The sequence below is a fragment of the Gavia stellata genome, chromosome 3 (assembly GCF_030936135.1).
Source record: "Gavia stellata isolate bGavSte3 chromosome 3, bGavSte3.hap2, whole genome shotgun sequence".
NCBI lineage: Eukaryota > Metazoa > Chordata > Aves > Gaviiformes > Gaviidae > Gavia > Gavia stellata.
Window position 1 is genome coordinate 42,004,520 of NC_082596.1, and position 23,884 is coordinate 42,028,403.

A 23,884-nucleotide genomic window follows, 5' to 3' on the forward strand; every position below is an offset into this window, starting at 1 on the left:
TGTTTATGGGTCCACAAATTGAAAATGCTTGAGTAACACTGGTCAACACATAACTGATTCAGCCTCAGAGCATAGATTAGATTAGATTAGATTAGATTAGATTAGATTAGACAATCTCCTGAGACCTACAAGCCTATAATTCTTTTTATTCCTATGTGAAAAATTACATCCCCCCATGAATCCATTTTTTAACTTCTAAAAATGCAAATAGCAGTATTTTTCTACCTCACAAGGGAACTGTGTCACTAAACACATTAAAATTGTTCAGATGCAATGGCAGTTATATGGACTACAGTGTTTTACACAAACTAAGGGATTTTATTTACCTTCCCGTTCCATAGAGGTTTTTTTCGGTTTTGAACACCTGGCAGAAGAACTTCACCTCCTGCCGGAGCAGCATCTGTCACAAACATCATGGGCAGAAGGAATCTCACTGCAATGGCTTGTATTTACAGTTTTTATTTAAATGCAAGTAAATAAACTTTCACTATGTAATGAAGTGCGGGCTTCCCTCTGTGCACACACGAAGACAATTTTCGGCCCAGGCATTACGCTCCCGGGAGGGGGCCGGGCCCACCGTCGGCCCGGGCCCCCCGAGGGCCGCGTTTCGACACCCAGCCCCGCTGCCGTGAGCCGTGGACGCGGGTGGCACCTCCGTGCCAGCAACAGTAAAAATTAAACGGCCGAAGCTTTAAGGAAGGGATGGAGGGAAGCGTGTGGGTGGGCGGCTGCGTTCCCGTGGTGAGGACCACCCCAGATGCAGCCCGGCGGCCCCGGCTCAGCTCAGGCCCACTCGCTCCGGAGGCCCTTGAAGGGCCGCAGAGACGCCGCAGCTCGGGCGAGGGCGCAGAGCCCTCGGTGCCGGCAGGCTCCCTTCCCCGGCTGCTTGTGCCACCTTCCCCCGCCTCTCCGGCAGTATAAACGGGGCGGGCGCCCCCCGCCAGGCCCGCCAGACCGGCTGTCTGCCTGCGGCCGCGGGCCGGCCCGATCTCCCCGCCTCCCTGAGGCGCGGCGCGGCCTGGCCTGGCCTGCTGTGGCGGCAGCGGCACCACCTAGGCCGGGCGGCTCCATGGCTTTCATCCACAAGCGGCGGCTGGAGCGGGAGCTGTACTCCAAGGAGAGGTGAGCGGCCCTGCTCCGCCGGCCCCGGCCACCCTCGCTCGGCCTCCGCGGCAGGGGCGGGGAGCGGGGGCGCCTCCCGTGGGGCTCAGGCGGCCTCGCCCCCTCCCTCGCCAGCGAGAGGGGCCCAGTGCCGCGGTGCCCCGGGACGTACCCCCCCCCCCCCCCTTCACCGGTCACCCCTCTCCGCCGGGGCGAGGGCGGCGGGGCCCCCGGGGGGGGAAGGCGGAGGGCCCGGCGGAGCGCCGCGGACGGCCGGGACGCCTCCGCAGAGGCAGCCGGCCCCGGCGGAGCGCCGGGATCAGAGGCCAGCTGCTGTGCTGGGCTTCGCCCTCGTTGTTGTTACCGTTTTAATCAGGTGCCTAATGATTCCCGAGAGGTAAGGCTGAAAAGGCTGTAGAAAATATGAATGCCGCTCGCCGTGTGTAAACTGCATGAAAATAGCATGTGTAGAGTTTTATTTATTTGTTTGTTCTCAATTGTGTTAGTGGCATGGAGTTACAGCACTGCTTCGCTATAGGTGGAGGTTTGTTTTTTTTTTTCTGAACACTATAATCAGCGTATTGTCAGCCCTTAAATTACAGACTCTGTGACGGCTCTTTAAAGTGTTAAATTCAATTTCCCCGTTCCTGCTTTCTGACTATAATCTCTATTTTGTGTTCCAGTGGCTAACTGAACATAAAAGAAAGGCTTATCACACGTGCTTGAGTATATCCTGAATTTACTCTCTTATTTTTAGGTAGTGTCCTGCTTTCTTTTCTGTGGCTTATCTGCATCTGGCTTGTCACAAAGTTTCAAAACCCTTTGCAATCTTAATATTGCCATGTAGGAAGTCTCTATAAGAGCAATAGGTCAGCGTGGGTCACGCAGTGGAAGGACACGGGTGTCTTCTCGGGGGGGAGCAGGCCTCCCCGTTTGCCTCCTGCTGCAGGAACCGGGGAGCCAACAGGCACAAGGGCTGGGCAGCTGAAGGGTCCGGTGCAAGCCCTGTGCAAATTCCTGATGCTGCCGGTTACGCAGCACTGTTTATTGTTGGTGGGAAAACCACATGATGAAGAGCTCAGCTCACTTTGTCCATATAAATTCTGATTCATAGCTATTCAGCCTGTGAAGCTACTGCAACTTTTGAAGCGTTTTCAAAGTACAGGCATATTCTGGATCACTTTTTGCTTTATTGAATATCTTTTCCTTATTGCTTTTGGGGGCTGCTGTGGTTTCAGTTATGTACGAGGGGCTGCAGGGAGAATGAATAAACTTCTTGTATAGGAGGAAAAGAGAAAGATTTTTAATTTTGAAGTAAAAGATCTTGAGTATAGGAAAAGCTAGAAGAATGACTATATTAGCTCTGTTAAGGATTTATTGTAAATAGTCTCCTTTTTTTTTTTGAGAAGCTGAGAAAAAGGCCAAAACTCATCAGGCTTGTCCCAAAGAACCCAAGTGGGATCTAAATCTCTTCTATAAAGCCGTGAAAACAAACCTGACAGATGAATGTCTGTCAGCATTACTGATCTGCAGTTATTGAAAGTCTCTAATGAGAAATATTTTTCTTTGCTCATATTTGGAAGCATTTTAGGATCTTATTATTTGAGTTTGTAATTTGAGCTCTTCGTGAAAGATGAGTCTTGTTCTCATTTGCACTGGTAGCTTTTCCTGTCTAAATATCTGCAAACTCATTTCTCTGTTTCTTCCCCTTGCCTAACAATTGATATTTGTGTAAAATAAAAGTAAATTCGTGTATATTTTGTACAATATATCAGGTCTTTTCCCCTCCCTCTCTTCCTGTGCTTTTCTAAATTAGGGAATCTTAAAAACATTTAAGTGATTTAGAAGGTTTTGGGCTCTGAAATACTGAATTTTGTCTCCTGTTTTCATTATAGTCCTGCCTTAAAGCAGAAAAAACCCTGGCTCTTTATCACTTAATTGAAGGGATAACCTCTGAGAGTTTTTCTTTTTGTCTTCTTGCTGGGTAATTGTTACAGAGACCCCAACTCCTGCTTCAAAGCTTCTCTTGATTTAGGTAATCTTGGTGTAGCTATTTCCTAGTGAGATGACCAGGACTTTCTGAAACTTTGTGGCAACTGCATTTCATGTGTGGTTTAGTTTTTTCTTTGTTTGGGTTTTTTGTTGTTATTTGTACATTGCTTTCTACAAAAATGTAGGCTATAAAAGTTCTGGTTAAGAGTACTGTGAAACTTAGTAGGTAAAACGTTAATCTTCTTACGCAGTTGCTTTGGGGGGGAAGGAAGATCAGATTGGTTTTAAGTGATCTGAAAAAATTATTTCCTCTTAACTAATTAGTTGGACTGCTTTAATATCTGGTTACATAAACCTACTTTTCTGACTGTATGCAGTTTTCTAGAAGAAAACAAGAAAATATTGAAATGTCCTGCATGTGCACACTGAGAACAAGGAGCGGGTTTTACTTTACATTTGATTAAACAAATCCATGTCCCTACTGAGCAGGGTTCATTCTGGCAGGAATTTTCTCTTCAAATTCGTCTGTATTGTATCTCTATTTCATCTGTGTTCATCTTTATTTTTCACTTCGCCCAGGTGTTCAGAGTAAAGAAAGCTAAGATATTATGTCCCTTTTTAATTAGTGTTGTGTGCATGCTTACCCAATTTATTTAATCCCTAAAACACTCAGCACTCATGAACAGGAATCATATTTTACAAACAATTTTAGGCACAAAACTTCAAATTAAGTGGTGTGGTGTTTGGCTCAGGTTGCTTCTCTCTTTATAAATTGAATTTCCAGTTCTGTTGGCTGTGTGCCCAAATGTGGGCAAGTCTAACACTTGATTCAGAAGCTTTTTATAAAACAGTTCTGCTGGTTTGTCTTGCACGCTGCTCAGCTTCCTGTTCAAGGGGTTCATCTCTTCTGCTGGGAACATCACTCACGCGAAGCAACCTACTGGCAGCATGTAGGTCCTGCGGATGGATCTTTTGTGTGATGGTTGCTTGGGCATTTGGGTATTATTTTTTTTAAATCTGTAGCTTTATCTTACTCTGTTGGGACAAAATATACATAATGAAAGCTTTTATTCAAACATCAGCAAATTAATCCTACAGCTGGCCTATAGATACTTTGCTCTTGTTAGGAGGAGATTTGATTTTAGAATTGGTTTTACATAGCTGTGGGCTGCTGCTGGATTGGGCTGGCCTGCTTTTTCATCCCTGGTAATGTCCTTCCATTGTCAGGTTTGTACTTCCAGTATTGGGTCAAGGGATTGTGCAAGGTTGTTGGATCAGCCACTTGAAACACTTGTGTCCAAGTAGATTTCCAGCATGTGCTTTCCTGATGATGAAGTGATGGAAATGGTAAGAATTCAATCACAGATTAAGAATTTAAAGCAGGATCAATGGGGTACCTTGTCTGGGTGGTATTTGTGGGTTTGGTGTCGTGTGTCATCCCCCCCCCCCCCCCCCGCCCCTGTTGTTGGATCTCAGGTGAGATCTTTCCAAACTGAAGTATAGAGGGACACGCACATCAAGCAAGGTAACAGTAAAAGTCTCAAGTAGACTAAGCCTGATACAACACACTCTTTATTTGGAGGGTATTTTGTAGCGTGTTGGCAGGACTTATAAACACCAGGTTGTAGTTTGTAAAGTGTGATTTGCTTCTTTGCTGCGTATTCTGAAGAATGCTAGGAATGTTTGGGTGCCATTTGGGTTCCCAAATCTTGTGTGTAGGAGGTGACATCATACGAGGTGAAGTTTTGCAAGTGTTTTCCTGCTACTTAGTGTCATGTCTAGTTTTCTATGCGTCTTGGGTGTGTTCTTGACTCATATTCCTCAGCCCTTTTCTGAGTGGCAATTACATGGGAGCTTTTTGAAAAAGGCAAAAATAAACAAGACACTTTCAACTTTGTGTTTAGAAGAGAGCAACCAGAGTTCTTCACTGCGCTGTTCATTTACCAGCCTTACCTGTGTCACCGCTATCTTTTTGCTGCTGTACGTTAAGTTCTGTTTTTCTTGGCAAGGTGCTTGCCTTTTTTCTTAATTTTTTGTTCTCCCGCTGAAGCTGCTTCTCAAACCAATACTGATTCCCTTCACAAGAAACTACCTTCCACGTCACTTCCATATGAATTTTTCAGATATCCTTAATATAATTTTTCTGGGACAATACGAAGACAGGAATTTGAAATAAGTCTTCAAGCAAAATTATATTAGCATGCTTTAATTTACCTCTCCCCTTAAGTGTAGGTGCTTACCTTTTAAGCTCAAACAGCTCCATCATGTGCTATTAAAAGATTAACTCTAACTCCACCAGGTTCTGTATTCGTCTAAGATGGGGTGGGAATTGAAGATGTTCTAACACAAAAGTTGTTAGAGCCTTCATTAAAGTTATCTGGGGAGTTGTGGAGGTGTGTGTGACTATATTATACTGATTATCCACTGCCTCCCCTTCTGCCCCCCCCAATGTACACCCCCAGACAGACAGACAGACACAACTGCGACTGAACAATCTTCCTTCCGTTTCAGACCTGGGAAACTCTGTATGTTCTTTTAAAGTTGTTTTTTGTCCAGTTGTGTGCGTTGTTATAATAGATGTTCCCTTACCCAGCATGTTCTTCCCCACCCCCTGCCTCCCCACTCCAAGCTGCTTCTGCTGTTAATTTTGAATACAGGGTTTGCATTAAACATGAGATGTAACAGCTTAAGTGCCCTTCCACCCACTCTAAAGCTCAAAGCTTTGCCCAGGTGGCAATGATGGCTACCAATTAATTTCATCCTGGAAAGTGAAACTGCCTCTTTGATGGTTGGACTTGATGATCTTACAGGTCTTTTCCAACCTGTGTGATTCTGTGTGATTCTGTGATTCTGTCTCTGACAGCAGACCTGCTGCACAGGCTTGCTGCCTTCCAAACAGTAAGGTCCTGTTCCTGGCCACCTTGTTCTTGCCCCTGACCCTTTCACATTGTACTGTCTCTGGTACTTCATGTTCCCTTCCAAGGACTGATTCAGGTTACTGTATCTGTGCAGAACTGTCCTGGCGAAACTCCACAGCTCTGAACAGAAGGTTGCATTCTGATCTATCTGCTAATGTGATGTTTTTTTCAGTCAGAAGTGGATGGTCTCCACAGCTGTAAGTAGTTTTTGAGGCATTACTAGTTAGTGGACTAGGTTGGACCAGTGAAACTTTTTTTTTTCCCTTAAGTTCCAATTTTCAAATGATCACATGTGTTAAGAAAATATCATCTTCTTGGAAGTTTTCTGAAAGCTTGTTTGCTATTGGCGAGACTTCAAGGATAAAGACCAGACTGTTAAGCTATAATATAAGGCATTGAACCTTTCAAACTCTCACCCCTTATAGGTACTTTCACGGGGTTTGAGCTTTCTTTGAAAATCTTGTCTGATTTGTCTCTCTTTGTAATTTTCAAAATAATATATTGGGTTTTTTTTTTTAAATAGTCTAGTATGTCAAGTTCAGTGCACAAGAGAAAATGGTAAATGATCCCTGAAGACATGATTGTGGCTTACTAACTTCATCAGTCTGTTGTGAGCCATTAAATAGCATGGTCACCACAAAATTTGTGAACATAAACCTGTGAAATATGTCTTTATTAGGAAGCCAGCATAAAAATATCCTGTAATACACTTTAAGGTGTGCGTTTTATTGCTTGATTTCAAAGGATTTTGTGTCAACAGATACTTGAGTTGCTTTCCAAGAGCAGATACAGCATTACCCTTCTCTAAGTAGATTTTTAATAAACACTGATTAAAACATTTACACATGGGAAGTTTCAAATAACAATTGGGTTATACATTTTGAAAATGGATTAAAATGAACCACTTGCTGATGATAAGAAAAATATCTCAAACTTGATCCTTTTCTGTTTGCCTGAAACAGAATAGTTTCTGATATTTATTACTGTACTATAGGAATACAAAGTTTGAGAGCAGCAGACAAATGTAGAAGATCCCTTTGATATTTATTAAAAAACACAACTGTTTGTGTTAGAACCAGACTGTTTTTGTCGGTTAGTTCTTACTGATTATTTAAAAGGACCAAAAAAAAATCTTTTTCATTTTAGATATGATAGTAGTTTTGTACATTTCCCAGTTAATACTTATGGTTTGCTTTTGGGGGGAATTTTTTTTTTAATAGGTTTCTTTATTTTTTTGGGGGGGGAGCCGATTGCATTATTGAGGTTGTCCAATCCTTCTCACTGGAAGAAGAGTTTGCCTGACTAATTGCTGAGGTTGAGGGTTTTTTATGTCTTGGGGTCAGACTTGAAGGCAAGGGAGGGTAGACTGGGAACAGACTTGCTTAGTCTTACTTGACTTGACATTGGCTTTGTGATCCAGGCTGTTCTTCCAGGGCAGTGTGGTAAGTCATAGGCTTACAGCGTGTGCTGTTAATTACTCAGCACAGGGAACAGTACAGCTGCTTAGTGGCAGAAGACCAAAATACAGTTCTCAACTGTTACAGATTTAATAAGTTTTTTTTATACAGGGTATCATGAATTCTCTTCCTGCTGTTATTTGTTGTTTTTTTTGGTTTTTCTTTTTCCTCCTGTCATGTGCAGAAGAATTAAATTACTCTTTTAGATCTATACTAAGTGTGCGTACAAATTCCTGTTATAGGACTACATAGCAGTTGATAGTATATAAATTTTGTACGTCAGTCATCTTGATATCACCAGTATCTTTGGAATACCTTCTTTAGCTCTTTGGAAGACAATCAGCCTAAAGTCCAACTGCTTAGTTGCGTGTTGAAGATCCCCATTGCTTTAATTGTATAGCTATTGTGACTGATTTCCTATTTTTTCAGGCCTTCACAACACTGTGTTTACCTACTCCATGCAACATACCTGAGACTGATCTGTTCCCTTGCTATCTGTACATACTTGTTAAACCTCCTGGTAAGCCTGAGGTATCATCCTGTGCAGTGATGGCTCTCAAAAGGGACCCTGTTGATACAGTAACTATCAGTGGCTCTACTTATTTACATGGAAGAAGCCTGTTCTGTGAAGATAAAAAGCTCTGACTGTACTCTAGTAACATCTGATGAAACTTGACTTTTCCTTTTTTTGACAACCCTATGGATCATTAACACAGACAAATGAAATTTTAATACTTAAGCTGTAAGGACTGAGATGAGTTGAGATATTCCAGAAGGTTATTCCAGAGATTATGCTTCGTAATCTCCAAAGTTCATAATTAGCAGTAACTTGAAATGGTCTAGATTCGTTTGCCAGTGGTTAAAGTGCAAGTCTGAAAACCTTGGTTCAACTTACAGTATCGTAACTAGAACTTGAAAACGTATTTGTAGAAATGAAGGTAAGAGGGACTATGGTCAAGAGCAATTGAAAGAGAACAACAGAAGAAGAGGAAATGTGAAAAGCTCCAGGGAGCTGGAACACACTGGCAGTATCATGAAAAAGAGTTAAAGATAGACTTCATATGTGTACACAAGCAGTTGGACTCCAGGAAGAAGAACAGCAGTATTTCTCCTTAGCTAATCATGTCTTTAATCATACGTTCTTTCGTCCTGGTGAAGAAGCAGACAGTGAAGTCATGTGGTTTGAGGGATACTTTATGGCCACGAAAGGTGGAATTTTGAAAGGTACAGTTTTTGTGACAGAATCTTTGGACGGGCTGTAAGTTCATCCCAGTTGCAACGGGTGCTTGAGAAGAGTAGAGATTAGTGATTGTATTTGTGGAGATTTAATGTCTGGCTCTGTCTGCCTGCAGAAGTGACTCACAGATGCCTGAAAATATAGGAAAATGCGGTTAGAGTAAGTAGACTTGCAAGTAGGAGAGTAGCAACAAGCACAGAAATGCTTGGAAGAGACTGCAGAACCGGCTGGAAGACTTTGTGGAGAGTGTGGGGGGAAAGATAAAATGTGGAAAATGCGCTTGGCCATACATGATGGCCAATGTACATGTATATGACGTACAATGTTTGGAGAAAAATGCTTTAACAGCTTCCGTCAATACAATCCTTTTTCAAGACAGCAAATCTGAGATCAGAAAGTGAGCATGAGGTTACGGCACAGGAGGTCGCTGGTCTCCAGCAAGGAGCTCTGCAGCAATGCTGTCTCTGTGGAACTGGATAGTGAGTAGTCATGAGGAAGAGACACAGAGAGACTAATAGCAAAAGGGTGAACTGGATGTTGCTAGTAAATATTGTATTTAAAAATGAAGAAACCTACCATTTCCCACAGTACCCAGTTAGCCTATATGAAGAGTTTCTCTTGAGTTTTTGTGCATACCTTGTGCATTATTTTTTTCATGAAATGATCTGATTCAGCAGGAGTGAGGATGGTGCCAGGGAAAGTGTACCTCAAATCCTTCCCAATAGCCCACAGCCTCTGATTTTGGGAAGGTGAATTGATGCTTAAGGTGTTGAGTACAAAGATACCACAGTTTCTGGGGGATGGTTATCCTGAAAAATTTGAAAGAGAACTCTCTTGGTTTGTGTATTTTGGCTTATGTAAGCATGTTATAGTTACTGTGAATAACAGAGCAAATATTTTGATGTAAAAACATGGCTTATCTTGAATATATGAGGGATTCCTGCATTTACCAAAAACTTATAAGGAAAGTCTAGTAATTACCAGTGCTGCCAACAGGTGAATTTGGAAAGAGTATAAAAACATGGGGAGTTTGTGAAAAGAATAGGTGGAGACAAAGGAAGGAGCCCAAGAATGAAGAGTTTCCGAAATGAGTTCTTTTGACCAGGTGTTACCAGTTTTCTTGGAAGAAAAATTGTGGGACCATGAACATCATTGCTGTGAAGCTCATTGTTTCCTATGTCAATAGTTTCTGTTCCCTGATGAAAGAGAGTAGAAGATGATTTTTTTTTTTCTTCAAACAAATCTGGATATGACCTTTGTTCTTAACTTTTTTTTAAAATAATTTGGCTTGTGGATAATGAGATCAATGTGTGTTCTTATATATACTAGAAAGAAAAACATTCTGATGGTGAATTGCTCTTTATATATCGTAATGTAGCTTTATTAAAAAAGCTTTCAAACAAAATGTGATCGCACTTGCTAGATCTGAGTTTGCAAAATCCCAGAAAACTTAAGTTTGTCCCAGATGATTTCAAATGGATGATGTGTTGAAAAATGGGGTTTAATGGTAACTGTGTGGAAGCTGCTATGGTTTCATACTCCTCTTCCCTCTTAGCTCGTAGGCTGTTCCTAGTGAAGGTTTTTTCCTCAAAATGCAGAGCTAGACCTTCTATTTTAGCTTCCTGAATGTAACTGATCAAAATAAATATGAAAAGAATGGTTTGGCTCCTTCAAAGGCACCAAGGCCTCATAAAATTGGAAGTTCAGTTTAGACCTGTTGATAGGACTTGCTTTCATAGGTGACAGTAAGTTTGAAGAACAGACTTCTATGAGAAACAGAAGGCAACTGAAGTTATGTCTTCTGAGAAAGGATACAAAGCCCCTAAAACCCCATTGGAAACTAGAGATATTCAAGAACCCTATAACAGCAACTGGGGTAGAGGCTGAAGAGACTTTTTGAGATTTGTGTTGAATTTTCTTAGGGAGTTTTGAATGGCATATACTGTTCTAACTCATATGTTTTCTAACATTTTGACATCAGTTGTTTCTTAACGGCATCATAAAATACTTGGTTTTCAAGAGAGAGGTAAAGATAATGCCGTTTTGAAAAAGCAGTAGTGCATTACGACAAAGTGTCTTGGACACACAAGCAGTTTTGAGTATAGACCCACTATTACTTGTAGTTACAGTAAACCTTTATTGTTATGTTCTGTTTAATATAACAGACACAACACAAATACTATGTGAACAAGATGTATCTTCCAATAACGCTGTTTTTTCTATGGTGAAATATGCTTTCTTAACGAGCAGGCTATTCAGTACATTCAGTTTGTTTTGTGAACTCTTGACATGTTTACTGCTATTTGAATACTGCTCTGGGGACACTTGGCGTTTATTAGCATTGTCATGGGCATTTCTCGTGAAGCACATCACATACACAGTACAAAAAGCTCAAAGCGTGGATGTGAATAAATACTAAGTACTTCTACAGATCAGGCCAGTGCTGCACACAAACAAGCTGTTGTACTTCCAACTGAAGTGATAAAACGTTTCTGCTCCTCCTGATGTGCCAATACCCACTGGCATTCCCCACAGCTGAAACGCATAGATGACCGTGTGTTCACCCTGTTAGTAAAGTTGGTGAGTTTTAATCACTTGCAGCAGTATTTTAAGTTAAGTCGTTAGAGAATGCATTCATGTTATAGCTAACCTAGCCTATTTGCATTTACCTTGTACCAGCACTGGCATTACTATGCTCCTGCAATTAAATACTTTAGAAGACTTCATTTTTTTTTTTTTATTGTTGTTGTTGAGGTTTGCTGTCTGTTGTATTAGTCCGTAAACAGGCTTCCTGTGGGGTTGAACAGGCACTGGCAGTGGTACAGAGGAAGTGCAGAAATGTGGCTGGAGAAGGTGGCAGTGCTTCCTCAGAGGGTGTCCATTGACTCAGATGTGTTGTAAAAACCACTGCCATGTTTTCACTTAACACTTCAAACCAACGTAATTTGGCATTGCTTCAGAAAGATCTAATCTCCTCCATTCCAAGCGATTAGTTCCTGCCCTTCCTTTTGTGTCATTGCATATTTTGACTGGCATACACTGATCAGGGCTAAACTAATGGTTACTGGAGGGAAAGGCTGGCTATGTTAGGATAGTTCCCACCTGAGACGTATGAACAAAATCAAACATCTAATCTTATATATGTTGGAAGAGCATCAATCGATCTTCTTCATGTGTACACAAATTTTCCATATGGGTTTGTTCTTTTAAAAAGTTAATTTAAATTAATTCATTCTTGGCGTGTGGAGCACGGCACAGAAATCCGTGAAGACTTCCCAAACACTTGATATATTTTATTGAGAATACTAACTTTTATGGCGTTTTCTTTTTGAATAAAAATTTTTATTTATTTGTAGGTTTTCACTGCTGCTTCTTAACCTGGAAGAATATTACTTTGAACAGCACACAGCTAATCATGTTACAAATAAAGGTTGCAGAGATGAAAGGTACAAAACTTTACATACATTAATTTACTGGAGTTGTTCTAATATCATGTATCTCTAACACATACACAACTAATTTCTTTTTTATTGTTCCTTTTAGAAAATTCAGAGGCTCTCTAAAAATCTGTTCAAAGTCAATAATTTTTGAACCTGATGACAATATCCAACCCATTATCAAGGTAAGCGGTGCAACCTTACAAATTCTTGGTAACTTAAGATTCTCTTTAAAAAGCTTTTAAGAAGAAGTATGTATTTTTATAACTTGCTACAGATACCACTGAGAGATTGCATTAGCATAAAAGCCCCAGAAGACAATGAAGCAAATAATCCTTTCACACGGTATGTGAATTTGAGTTACTGTATATATGTATTTAACTCTTTTTAAAGCTGAAACGCCCATCTATTCAAATATCTTATTTACATTTTAGGGATACATCTGGAGGGATTTCTGTTGTATGTAATCAGGTAAGACCTGCATTCTTGATGTATAAATGAGTGAGGTTACATTCTTTAATGGTGTCTTCCTCGGAGCTGGAGTCTTAGGGGGGTGGGTTAACTGGAAACAAAACTAATTAATGTCAAAAACTAAGTATTAATATGAAGCTGTTGATGCTGGAAGTTTCAAACTGTTAATGACTTCATTAAGAAATTAATTTGATAAAGTGAACTTCTTGCACTGTGCATTTTATAATGGAGCTTAGGACAATTTTAGAATTGAATGAAAAAGGAGAATAGACTGAAATTAAACTGATTATTAATAATTTTTTTTTGATCTTGCTATATTGCTTTCTCTTACTTTCTGCAGCGTGTAGTGGTAATGGCAAAGCCATCTTGACCTTGCAGTTCAGCTTTGTGAAAACATTGGACTCCGCTGTATGTCCACCAAATAATTTTCAGTAGTTGTTCTAAAATACGGGTTCAAGTTTCAGTCATGAGTTGTGATTAATTTGGATGTGTTGGTACTTAATGTTAACCAAGGGAATATACTTCAAGCTTTGATAAATTGCAGCTGATAAGTGTTCCAAAGCTGTAAAAGTTTCCAAAAAATGTTTGTGTTTTCATTTCAGGAAAGAACAGAGATGAGGTGGGAAATACCCTTTTAAACATTCTAGCGACTTTGTAAAATCTGTCTTTAACAATACTTAAAATTGGTAGCCTTGCTCAGTTAAGTACTGCTGCATTCAAAAATGAACTCAAGCATTTAATATTGTCTATTGTGGAGAAGTTTGTGGAATGTGTTAAAGTAAGCAGTATATTTAATTTCATCTTGAAACTGCTTCTGTGAAGAGTATTGTGTAGTCAAGGTTTCTTGTGTTGGCAGTTTTCTTTGTGTATTCAGTGTTTTTAAAAAAGGTGTTTCTAAGAGTTCCATGCAATTGTTCCACCATACATCATTAGTATATGTTCTGAAGAACAAATGGTTGTAAAAACATATCATAGGAAAGGAGAATTAACTTTTAAAATGGTTAAGTGTGGTTAGCAGCCCCCACTCCCCTGCCGCCCCCCCATGTGTAACTTGCCAGTCATCCTTCTGTCTCTGGGGAAACGTTCTGAAATAGTTTGGTGGCACGATACGTGCTGGTATGTTGTATAAAAGGCATAGGGACTTTTGAGTGTGAAGTACTCACTAGTTGTACTTTTGACAAATCATGATCTAATGATAAATATTTTTTCGAAGTAGAATTTCTGCCTTGTAGGAAACTGCATGTAGCGAATAATTGGAACATCTTAAACATGTTTGCCTTTTCTTCAGGCTCCGAAGAATATTGTTAATGCATAGCTGGAGAAGAAGCTTTGCTTGTCTTGTTATCTGATTAATTAATTATCATGTATTAATTATGATTGATTTATTATTTTTACTTATAATCACTGTTATTTGCTATTATAATTATTTATTATCAATTGAGAGTTCATTATTCGTTAATTGTCATTAATTACATGCACATTGGATAGGACAGCTCTGTTCCTGATCTAGAACTCATTATCAATAAAGTAATTTGTTATTAATGTGATCTTAATCCAGTGGATGTTAATTATTTCTACTAAAAAGTAATCTGTATTGCTCTTATCGCTAATTATTAATTCATATATTAATTACTGGTTAATGAATTATTAACGTTGCAGTAACAGGCAACTTAGAAACTAATGACTGTAAAATACAGCAAATGGAAATAATAATTGGAGATTATTTCAGTATTTTTTTCCTCAAGATAAAATTGGGGAAATATTCTCCAAAATAGAAATGAATACAGTATGCTAAAGTTTTTGCTCTGCTTCCATGTATTTTTTATTTGTATTGTCTACTTTTTCATGTAATTTGGGGCTTTCAGTGTAGAAAAATGTTTAATCATCCTGCAGAACAGCAATCTGAGTGTAAAGGTGTCTCTTAGTCTGGTTCTTACTCTCCTTTGGCCTGATTCAGGTCTGGACAGGCTGATGTCAGAAGAAAGACACTAATTGCCGTTATTTTTTAGTGGAGCACTTAGAGAGGCACGCTGAGCTTGTAGGCTTCTAAGCATACTGCTCACTTGCTTCTGGCTGGACGGTGCTGTGAGTGGTCGTGTGGTGAAGGTTGGCTCTGTTGTCAGCTGGTGGGACGTGGGAGGGCTGCACATGCCAGCCAGCAGGTTTCTGGCTAGAGAATGGTACAGCATCTGTTCTTTTGAAAGTTTAATATTTGCTGTTGGTTTGAGGCTGCTGCCACAATGCCTTGGAGTGTAGAGCTGCAGGCTTGGTGCTAGCTGTAGGAAGCAAACCGAGGCACTGGAAAAGGCCCTTTGATTGGACAAGTCTCTTGGGCCATGGAGGAGAAGACAGTTGGTAGTGCAGTCCACCGTGTTTTGTGCAGTTCAGAACCAATCCTGAGTCTTACACTCAGGCCTGAGATTTAGCAAGTTTGAGCCTTCCCTACAAACAGAGCAAAACCATGACTTATTTCTGGCTTGTCTTCTTTCATACAGCAGATAGTAAGGCAAAATCGACAAATCAATGTGCTAGCAGTCAAGTCTTTCTATAGGAGTTGAGAGAATGTTCTGAAGAAGGAGGGTGGTTTCATGTGGGTTTTGAGGAGGGAAGATCCTCTCAGATGCAAGAATAGCATCAGAGAAACAAAACTGTTCAAAAACATGCTGTTGGATGAGAAGGGAAAACTGGTGTTCATGGCGGTTGGAACTGGAAACAATGTTTGGCACTGGAAGAAGGGGGTTTATTTGAGAAGGTTTACACAGTAGTTTATGTTGTGAGTTACCCCTGTGGGGTAGTTTGCATCGGGTCAGAATCCTAAGGGCATGAGCTGCCGGAAGAAAAGAGGAGGATCCTCTTATTGAGTGGAGTTAGACCGATGGCTTTAATCTTGCAACTCCTTGAATGTCATATGATTAGAATAAAAACCCACTAATAAACTACAGAAGTATGTAAGCCTTTGAACTAAATTGGACACTTGCCCCTCTTGCACTTAACTGCTATAAAAGGTCATTGTTTTTCTGCAGTTTATCTGGGGTAGCTAAAGCAAGATACTGCAACCCAGTGTTTTGCTCACTTAAACAGTGTTCTTAGCTTTGTCTTTATCAGTATTTCTGATTTATTTTATTATTTTTTTAAGGACTGAAACTGTGACATCTCTTACTCTTTCAGGTTTTTCTCATTAAGGAAAGAAACATTATTGCACCCTATAAAACAGTAAGAGTAAGTATATACTTTTTTGCTTTTCTTAGCAAACTAATGTTTTGCAAGGATTTATGTTCTCATTTCTGAAAGAGTAAGATAATTATCATTTGAGGAATATGACAATAAAGCTTAGAAAGAAAAGTAATTGTGCATATTGATAAAACAAGTGTCTGAATTCTTCCATAACGGGTTTGTGATATTTCTTGGAGAACATACTGCAGACTTGACACTTGCTATTTACCTTGATGTGCAGCTCTGTGGGCGCAACAGTCAGAGCTGTCAGCTGGCTGCTAGTATTCAGTGGACACTGCATCCTGGCTGGCTTCTCCTCAGTTCTGCTCACACCTGAGATGAGAGATTGCTAATTGACATTTCCCAGCTGAGTGCTTCACAGTTGAAAGAAATGGCAGATAAGGCTGCTCACAGCAGAAATCAGAGCTTACTTCTCGTTGCTTTCTGCTGATGGGGTGGGTCTGCTCTGATTCTGAGCCTGGAGGCTTCAAGGAATAGAAGTAAGGGTTTTTCACCCAGAATGCAAGATGGGTTAAGAGAGAAACACAAAATGAAAATGCAGAGTCATTAAACACCATATTTGTCCAAGAATTAAAACAGACAGAATTATATTTCTCAACATATTTGTTCAAGTGAGAAATTTCAAGAATTATGGAGTCCATAGATTTTGCATTACTGTAATGAACAGCAGAGAGGCAAGAGATGATGTCTGTTCTCTCAAAAACTGCTTTGGGTTGGTTTTGTGATTAGATCTGTCTCTAAACTAGGATTTTTTTGTTTGTTTGCTCTATGCCATTAATTCTTCATGTGTTGAACCTTCTTTCTCTTCTAGTCCTATTTTCTGTTTTGTCTCCATGTGCAAGATTTATTAAGTATCATACAAATATCTTATCACATTGCCAACACAGTGAAAAAGAAAAGAATCAAAAGGGCTGTTTGGAAGGCTTTTCACTGTTTTTCTCTTAAGTCAAGATTCATTCGTATCCAAAACATTCCTGACAGTTAACCATTCCAACTTACTTCACAAAAGTGCAACTATGTTTCTGCATATTAAAACAAGAAATCTAGTTTGCCTTCAATAATTACAGAATCTTTTCTGTTGTTGCTGAACATCTACTTGAATCACGGCCAGTTCCAGATGTGTCACTGAGTGCTGAAATTTGGTAGTACATTTTATCTTCGATGTCTTTCGTTGATTGTTTCAGATCAGTTACAAAATACTGAGGTATTGTCTTTGCATATGGCTTGAGAGCTACAGAGACAACCACTCACAAAAGCTTTTACATTGTTGGCTGTAAGCAATCCTTGGTACACCATCCACTAGGATTTCTGAGAGCCGTGCTTTCCCTGTTGAAGGAAAATGGTGCTCTGGGTGAAATGTTACAAGGCTTTTATCTAAATTGCTGCTGAATTTCTTGTCTCCCTTTATTCCAGCTCCATTTGCTTCCTGAAGCATGCTTTCCTCTTGAATTGCTGTCAGTTCAGCTCAGATCACATGCATTACACTGAAGGTCACCTAGATTTCCTGTCTTCTTTCCTTCAGTTTTAAATTATTCCAGTTGTATCCACTGATCAATGTCTTGATCTAGTCTCACTGATTGCCTTTTTTTTTTTTTAAAGTTTAGCCTGAGAAATTATAAAACTCTACAGAAATGTGTTCATACAGTTTTATACTATATTGACGGGTCATCAAGGGATCCCACTACCTTTGCTGAATATGAGTTATGTGTAAGAGTTACTATCAGTTGATCCATGCACATACTTTTAATATACTTAAGTCAAAACCAGAAATATGTACTATGAAACGACACTTAAGAAAGCTGGGAAAACTTTGTAGATGAAAAAATGAGTATGCCACATATGCTGGGTGATGCGTTAGTGACTATAAATAGTCACTAGTCATTTATAAATGACTAGTCAAACCAGGTTGTGATTGGATTTGGGATCTTTTCAGCTCAAAACTGTTTATGTAGAGGAGAATGAGAACTTTTATAGCCTAGTCTTTAGAGATTTGATGGGCTGGTATCTTTTGTCTAAAAGATACACAGTAGCTGTTTAAATGTAACATGTCATTTACTACTTCTATATTTACATGTGTTTACCTGATATTAAAATAGACAGAACAGGTAATAGTTCTACATTTACTGATGTTTACACTATATTAATGTATTCACTTCAAAGCTGTTATGTTGCATTGTATTAAATAATGGACTAAATACTGCACAAAGAGCTTCCCCCACAAAGGGAAGATATATTTGTAAAGAAAAAAATAATCAGGTTTAACATCTGCCTTTGGAATGTTTCAGGTATACTGCAACCTTTGGTAGCATACTTTGACCAGGTTTTAGAGTATTTTGATTTCATTTTTACCTTTTTTTTTTTTCACTGAGCTTTATTTTAAACTCACTTGTAGTAAATGTACTTTTGGTTTTAGGGTAGAACAGAACACTTATTCCAACTGGATGTTGCTGGGAAACTAGGAGATGTTGTGCAAACTCTACATCAGGTATGTAGTTATTTGATATCACTACACACTTCATCACAACATCTTTTTGATATTTAATGGAGAGCTTTCTTCAAATATTTAATTTTCAAGGTGAAATTCTTGGAGTATCTTTTTTTAAAATGTAGCAGTTGAACACAGCATCTACTTCTGACAGCTGTCGTAAGCTGTCGTAACCCATATTAGCTTTTACTGTGCAGGGCAGTAGTATACGGACAAAGTAATAACGTGACAGTCGGAGTGAACAAGCATGTCCTACTTTAAAAAGAAATAATAATAGCTCTTTCAGTACTCTGTCACCAAGAATGCTACAGCCCCCCCAGTTTCTATTGACTTCTGAGCTGTGTGTGGGATCTCTGTGCTATTTCACTTAAAGCTCATTGTTCTTTAGCTTTACAGGGCTTCTTGTCTAGATAAGATGGGAGATCAAGCTGCCATGGTAAGTATCTGATTATTTCTGATATCACTGTTTAATAATGAAATTCTGATATCACTGTTTAATAATGAAATTCTGATATCACTGTTTAATAATGAAATTCTAATTGCATTTGAATCATAGACCATATTAACTTTTTTTCCCTCCACATTAGATAACTGCAATATTGCAATCGCGCTTGGCTAGAACTTCATTTGATAAAAACAGGTATCTTTCTAATCACTTTCTACTGGGAAATTATTTTCAGCTTGTTGGTTGATTAGTCTACTGCATCAGTACTTAATCGGTGCTTGTTTGGGGCAGCATAAGTTCTCTAATTCAGAGAGTTATCTTCTTTGCATTCTGAACCATCTGGAATGGAGAATGGTAAATTCCATGTTGTGAAGATGAATGTGTTACTTTTTTATCTCTCCAGACTGTTCTGTTTATCTGTGAATTTGTTGCAAATAGGGCATCAGTATATGCCAAATAAAGCTCTGTTATAGAAAAGTCAACTGGCTTACTGCTTTGAGACTGGTGCAGAACGTAGCAACTTTCCTTTCTGGAGTGCCAGTTAAAGTAGAGGTCTCAACAAAGAACTTTCCTCATGCCTAAAATAGGCTTCTTGAAGTCCCCAGTCCAATGTCCCAAGGTTACAAGCTAACCTAAAACCTTTCTAAAGAATTTAAGGGTAGCTCTACCTAAGTAAGAACTGGAGGTAAACTTACTCCCTCTCTTCACTTGTAGATTTCAAAGCATTTCTGAAACCCTGCATATGGAATGTAAAGCAGAAATGGTGACACCACTGGTGACTAATCCAGGGCATGTGTGTGTTACTGATGCTAACTTGTACTTCCAGCCTCTTAATGGATATCCTGTAAGTGCCTCATAGATGGTCTTGCATACGATGTGAGCACGCTGCCCCTCTAGTGGACAGTTTTCACTTTCTGTATTATTCCTCTTAAATGCACATGGAGTACATCTAAGAAGACTCTGTTTTTGGTTACAATCAGAAGCTTCTTAGTTTTCCTCTGATCTGTGCCGCTCCCTTGAATTCAGTGTATCTCTACTTATGAGGCTTTATTCTGTGCTAACTTGCTTAAAGTTGACCTCCTACTGACAAAGCACAAAATGTCCTTTGCTCATTCTCTACCAATAAAGATCACTTTTTGTAAGATAAATTTCTTAATCTTACTCTGATGCTGTTCCTACCTAGTGAGAGCTTTATATACGTTTACTTTATATTGGAAGATCTTAGCTAGGTTTTCTATTAGACTGATCGTTTCTTTCTCTAGAGGAAAACTGAGTGCATGCAGACAGATTACTGCTTTGGAACTTTGTCACAAAAATAGCAGTGATAGTCTTAGCAGGCAACTAATATGCTAAAAGTATGTCCAGACGTGGAAAATGTGTTTCACAGCTGAAGATGACAACATGCCATTCTATTTGCGTCAACGAGGTGGCACCACTGGCAAACAGTTTGCCCAGCAGCCCAATGGCTTCCTTATTTTTAATATAGTTTCTTGTGTTCTGCTCCTCTCTTGCATGATTATTATAACTGGCGACAGACTCGGGTGATAATACACTATTCTTTATTTATTCTTAAACTGCTTTGCTACTCAGACAAGAACCAACAGCAAAGACAAGCTTCCTCTTTTTAACATAACTGCTTAGCCTCTCTGTTCCACTGCTAAAATGACATGCATGAGTATTGTTTACATATTGCTAGTATCTCTAGTCAAGAGAAATTTCAGATTTACTGGAGAGGTAAATGTAGAAGAACATATACCTTCCAGAGCGTCTTCATCTTTTCTTCCCCCTCCCTCGCCCCCCGCAGAAACCAGTAGTACGAATAACGCTGCAAAATGTGCGTCGCATCTATAAAAGAAGACATGGCCTAATGCCACTGGTAAGCTCAAGTATATATTTTTTTTAATGTCTTGCTGTATGTATCGTTTCTTAAACTGACCAGCTGAAACTGAGTGCATCATTAGGTAAAAGCTACGTGTTTTTAAAAACTCTGGATTAAGTAGTGAACAGCACTCAAAAATCCTTTCAGGTTTTTAAGTGTTTTAGTTCCCTGTGTTGTCAAAAAGATGAAAACAAGAAGAGTGAACTCTGTTAAGGGTGAAAATTTTCTTTCATAAGCAGTCCATGTAGAGGAAGGGAGTACCTCCAGGGAGCAATTCATTCCATTTATCTCAAACGCCTATCTTGGGATAGAATGAATTGCTCTCTCATGGTATATTTTCTCTCTGGATTGATTCATGGAGGGAGCTTGATCACTGGTTCAGATTGAGACTAATGTGGAGAGATGAGTCCCACTGTACATGACTGGGGGATGAGAGAGTGCTGCAGTGGAATCTCAGTTGTATGCTTTCAGTGTTTGCACAGAAATTTCAGTCTTGAACAAAATTTTTGTCTCAAAACACATTTAAACTAAATAGACATTTAACTCTTTGCCTCACTTCATTCACTTAGGACAAAAAAGTGTATTACTTGTGCTTAATCAATCCAGACAGAGCCAATCTATAGACAGCTATAAAGCTATTTGCTCAGCTAGGTGTAAACTGAATGCTTTTATGATTGGAAATACGAAAGATCAAAATATTAGACTTTGTGGGCAAAACTGTACACAGTTTAGAGTCTTAAGTTTTAGATATTAGTAACTGGGATATTCTGTTAAAAAACATGAATATTACAGCTTGTCAGTAATTGCTGTCATTTACTTTTTCTCCCCTTTAACTTCTAAGGGTCTTGAAGTATTTTGTACAGAAAATGATTTATGTTCTGACATCTACTTGAAATTCTACAACTATCAAGATCGAGATGAGCTCTATTTCCTTATTGCAACATATATAGGTTAGCAGTATTTATTTATTAATGTAGTCCATAGAATCTTGTGAGGGGAAATTTGTCTGGGTTTTGCTCTGCTGATTTGTGGGAAGAATGGAAAGAATGAACAGATGTATTAGCCCTAAAAATTTTTGATAGAAGTAAGCAAAGTTCAGAATTAATGTCGTGTAGTTGCGTATATTCTATTTGTGTTTGAAGAACTGAGTATGGAAACTGAGATAGCATTAAGGTGAAACTAATTCATTTGATTTTCAACTTGATATGCACTGTCATTTAACACCACCCCCCAAAAAAAAAAAAAAAACACCAAACAAATAAAGGAAACAAACTCACAAACTCACAAAACCCTTTATCTTCAAATCAAGGGGTAAATAAGATCCACTCAACTAAACTGTATTTTGCTGAAAGAATACAGACTGACTTGTGGGTAGATCCCTCTGTCCCCTGGTTAAGTCCCAAGTAAAAATCCTATTGAGAAAGTTCCTGTAATGGATGGATTTCTACTGCACACATAAATACCTGAATTTTCTTAGTCTTAACAGTGGTTGATGACAATTACTGTTCTGAAACAGTTAAATTCTCATTTCTATTAAAACTTGTATGCATTAATTCCTAGAAAGTTATACATATCTTTTGCAGATCATGAACAGAAACTTTCTAAAAGGCTAGTGTGTGTCCTCGAAAAACGAGGAGAAAAAGCTAATAGTTTTTCTGTAATGCTGCTGAAACATTGAAACTCATGTTTACTGTCAATAATAAAAGTGTTTATGTAAATTTTGTAGTATTTTGTTATTGTACCAGAGCTCGAGTTCTGTTTTAATGAATTTGCCTAAATATCAGTTGACGTTTTCCCCACTTCACAAAGCAAAGTGGAAAGGCCACAAAGGAACGATCACTTCCCCTGCTTCAGACTTTGTTTTCTGGATAACTTTCAAAGATGAAATTTCAAGGTGCAGATGAAGATGATGATGTTGTTGTTGGAGCTTAGAAATAAAAAAAGGGCGAGCCCTTTCTCTAAAGGTGTTTGTAGCACCTCAGTAGCTGTCTCTGACAGCAGAAGATCCTCTTTGTGAAGGTGCTAACACTTTTTACTTGTAGAATTTAAGGTACTAAGGTGAAAGGAGGGTTGGAATATGTTTTTCCAGCCTATGCTGAGCTAAAATAGAGGCCCGCCATATCCTAATCTGAATTAATTTCCTTCTAGTTAATAATTGTAGTGATAGTATTTAGATAATTTGATTTTCCAGAGAAGTCCTAATTCTTTAGCTTTGTGTTGTAGCCGTCAGCAGCAAATGGTGGTAAAAGGTATTTAAAGACTTGTAAGTAGGAGGAAGAGCAGCCTGTAGCACAGATACATTAAAACAAGCATGCAGAAGTGTGCCGTATAATGCTTCATATGGCAAGGATGTGGTTTCCCTGTGATTACTTGATGAGGAGGCTGATTGGACAGTTTCTTGCCATCGTGCCGTGGTTTCAGTTCTTCAATTCTGCTATTTCAGGCACTTGCCAAGGTGCTGTAAACTGAATCAATGGAAGGAACAATTAAAAAAAAAAAAAAGTGCAAAACTACCCTTGCCCCACCATTTCGCTTGATAAACCTGCCACACACAGGACAGACTAAGATAACAAAAAACCTCTTTGATTTCATTTTAAGGTGGAGGGACAGAATGAAATCAATATTCCCAGGTCATTTTGTTGTCCAGCAGCATACCTTTGTATTATAGCTATTGAGTAGAGAGTAGTGCAGTTTTTAATTTCTTGAGCCCCTGCGTAGTGTTTCAAACAGAAGCTCCAGGTATGTAATTTCTACTTTCTTGAGTGGTGGTCAAGTTTTATCTTCCTCTAGTCAATCTGTTTCAGTGGTTCTGAAACTGAATCCTATTTACATACATATATGACTCTTTCCATAAGTCATTGTTAGTGGGCATCCTTAGTTGTCCAGTAGGAAAATAGATTTAATGTTTTTCTTGACTCTAGCAGAACTACTTCTAGAAATTTGAAATCTTGAAGGTTACCTGATTGCCAAGAGAGCTGTTCACGGTCTGCAAATATTTTTCTATACCTCGATAAACATTCAAGTTCTTTCCCACCCATTGTTTCTATGTTTGGTTCAGCGCTCCTGCGTAATTTTGTGTTGTTGAGGCCTGTTTGAACAGATCTTAAAAAAATGTATAAAGTATCGTAGCTATTGAAACATGAAGTTACCACTTAATTCTGACTCGTTCTTTTAAACAACTATGCCCTTAATTATTTTATAGTACCTTGCATAATGTTAATCACAGTG

At 39.1% G+C, this 23,884-nt stretch overlaps 1 protein-coding gene across 2 annotated transcripts in view; it reads left to right on the plus strand.

The window, feature by feature from the left end:
- The first annotated feature begins 1,049 nt into the window (after positions 1–1,049).
- The window catches only part of NSMAF (neutral sphingomyelinase activation associated factor), a 41,078-nt gene continuing 18,243 nt past the window's right edge, over positions 1,050–23,884 (plus strand). For both annotated transcript variants that reach the window (XM_059836089.1, XM_059836090.1), the window contains exons 1-12: positions 1,050–1,122; positions 12,062–12,151; positions 12,249–12,327; positions 12,420–12,487; positions 12,577–12,613; positions 15,782–15,832; positions 18,261–18,332; positions 18,721–18,768; positions 18,920–18,972; positions 19,492–19,621; positions 20,582–20,653; positions 21,498–21,606. In XM_059836089.1, the coding sequence (XP_059692072.1) occupies positions 1,070–1,122; positions 12,062–12,151; positions 12,249–12,327; positions 12,420–12,487; positions 12,577–12,613; positions 15,782–15,832; positions 18,261–18,332; positions 18,721–18,768; positions 18,920–18,972; positions 19,492–19,621; positions 20,582–20,653; positions 21,498–21,606 (862 nt within the window). In that variant the 5' untranslated portion in view covers positions 1,050–1,069. The remainder of the gene's footprint in view (positions 1,123–12,061; positions 12,152–12,248; positions 12,328–12,419; positions 12,488–12,576; positions 12,614–15,781; positions 15,833–18,260; positions 18,333–18,720; positions 18,769–18,919; positions 18,973–19,491; positions 19,622–20,581; positions 20,654–21,497; positions 21,607–23,884) is intronic.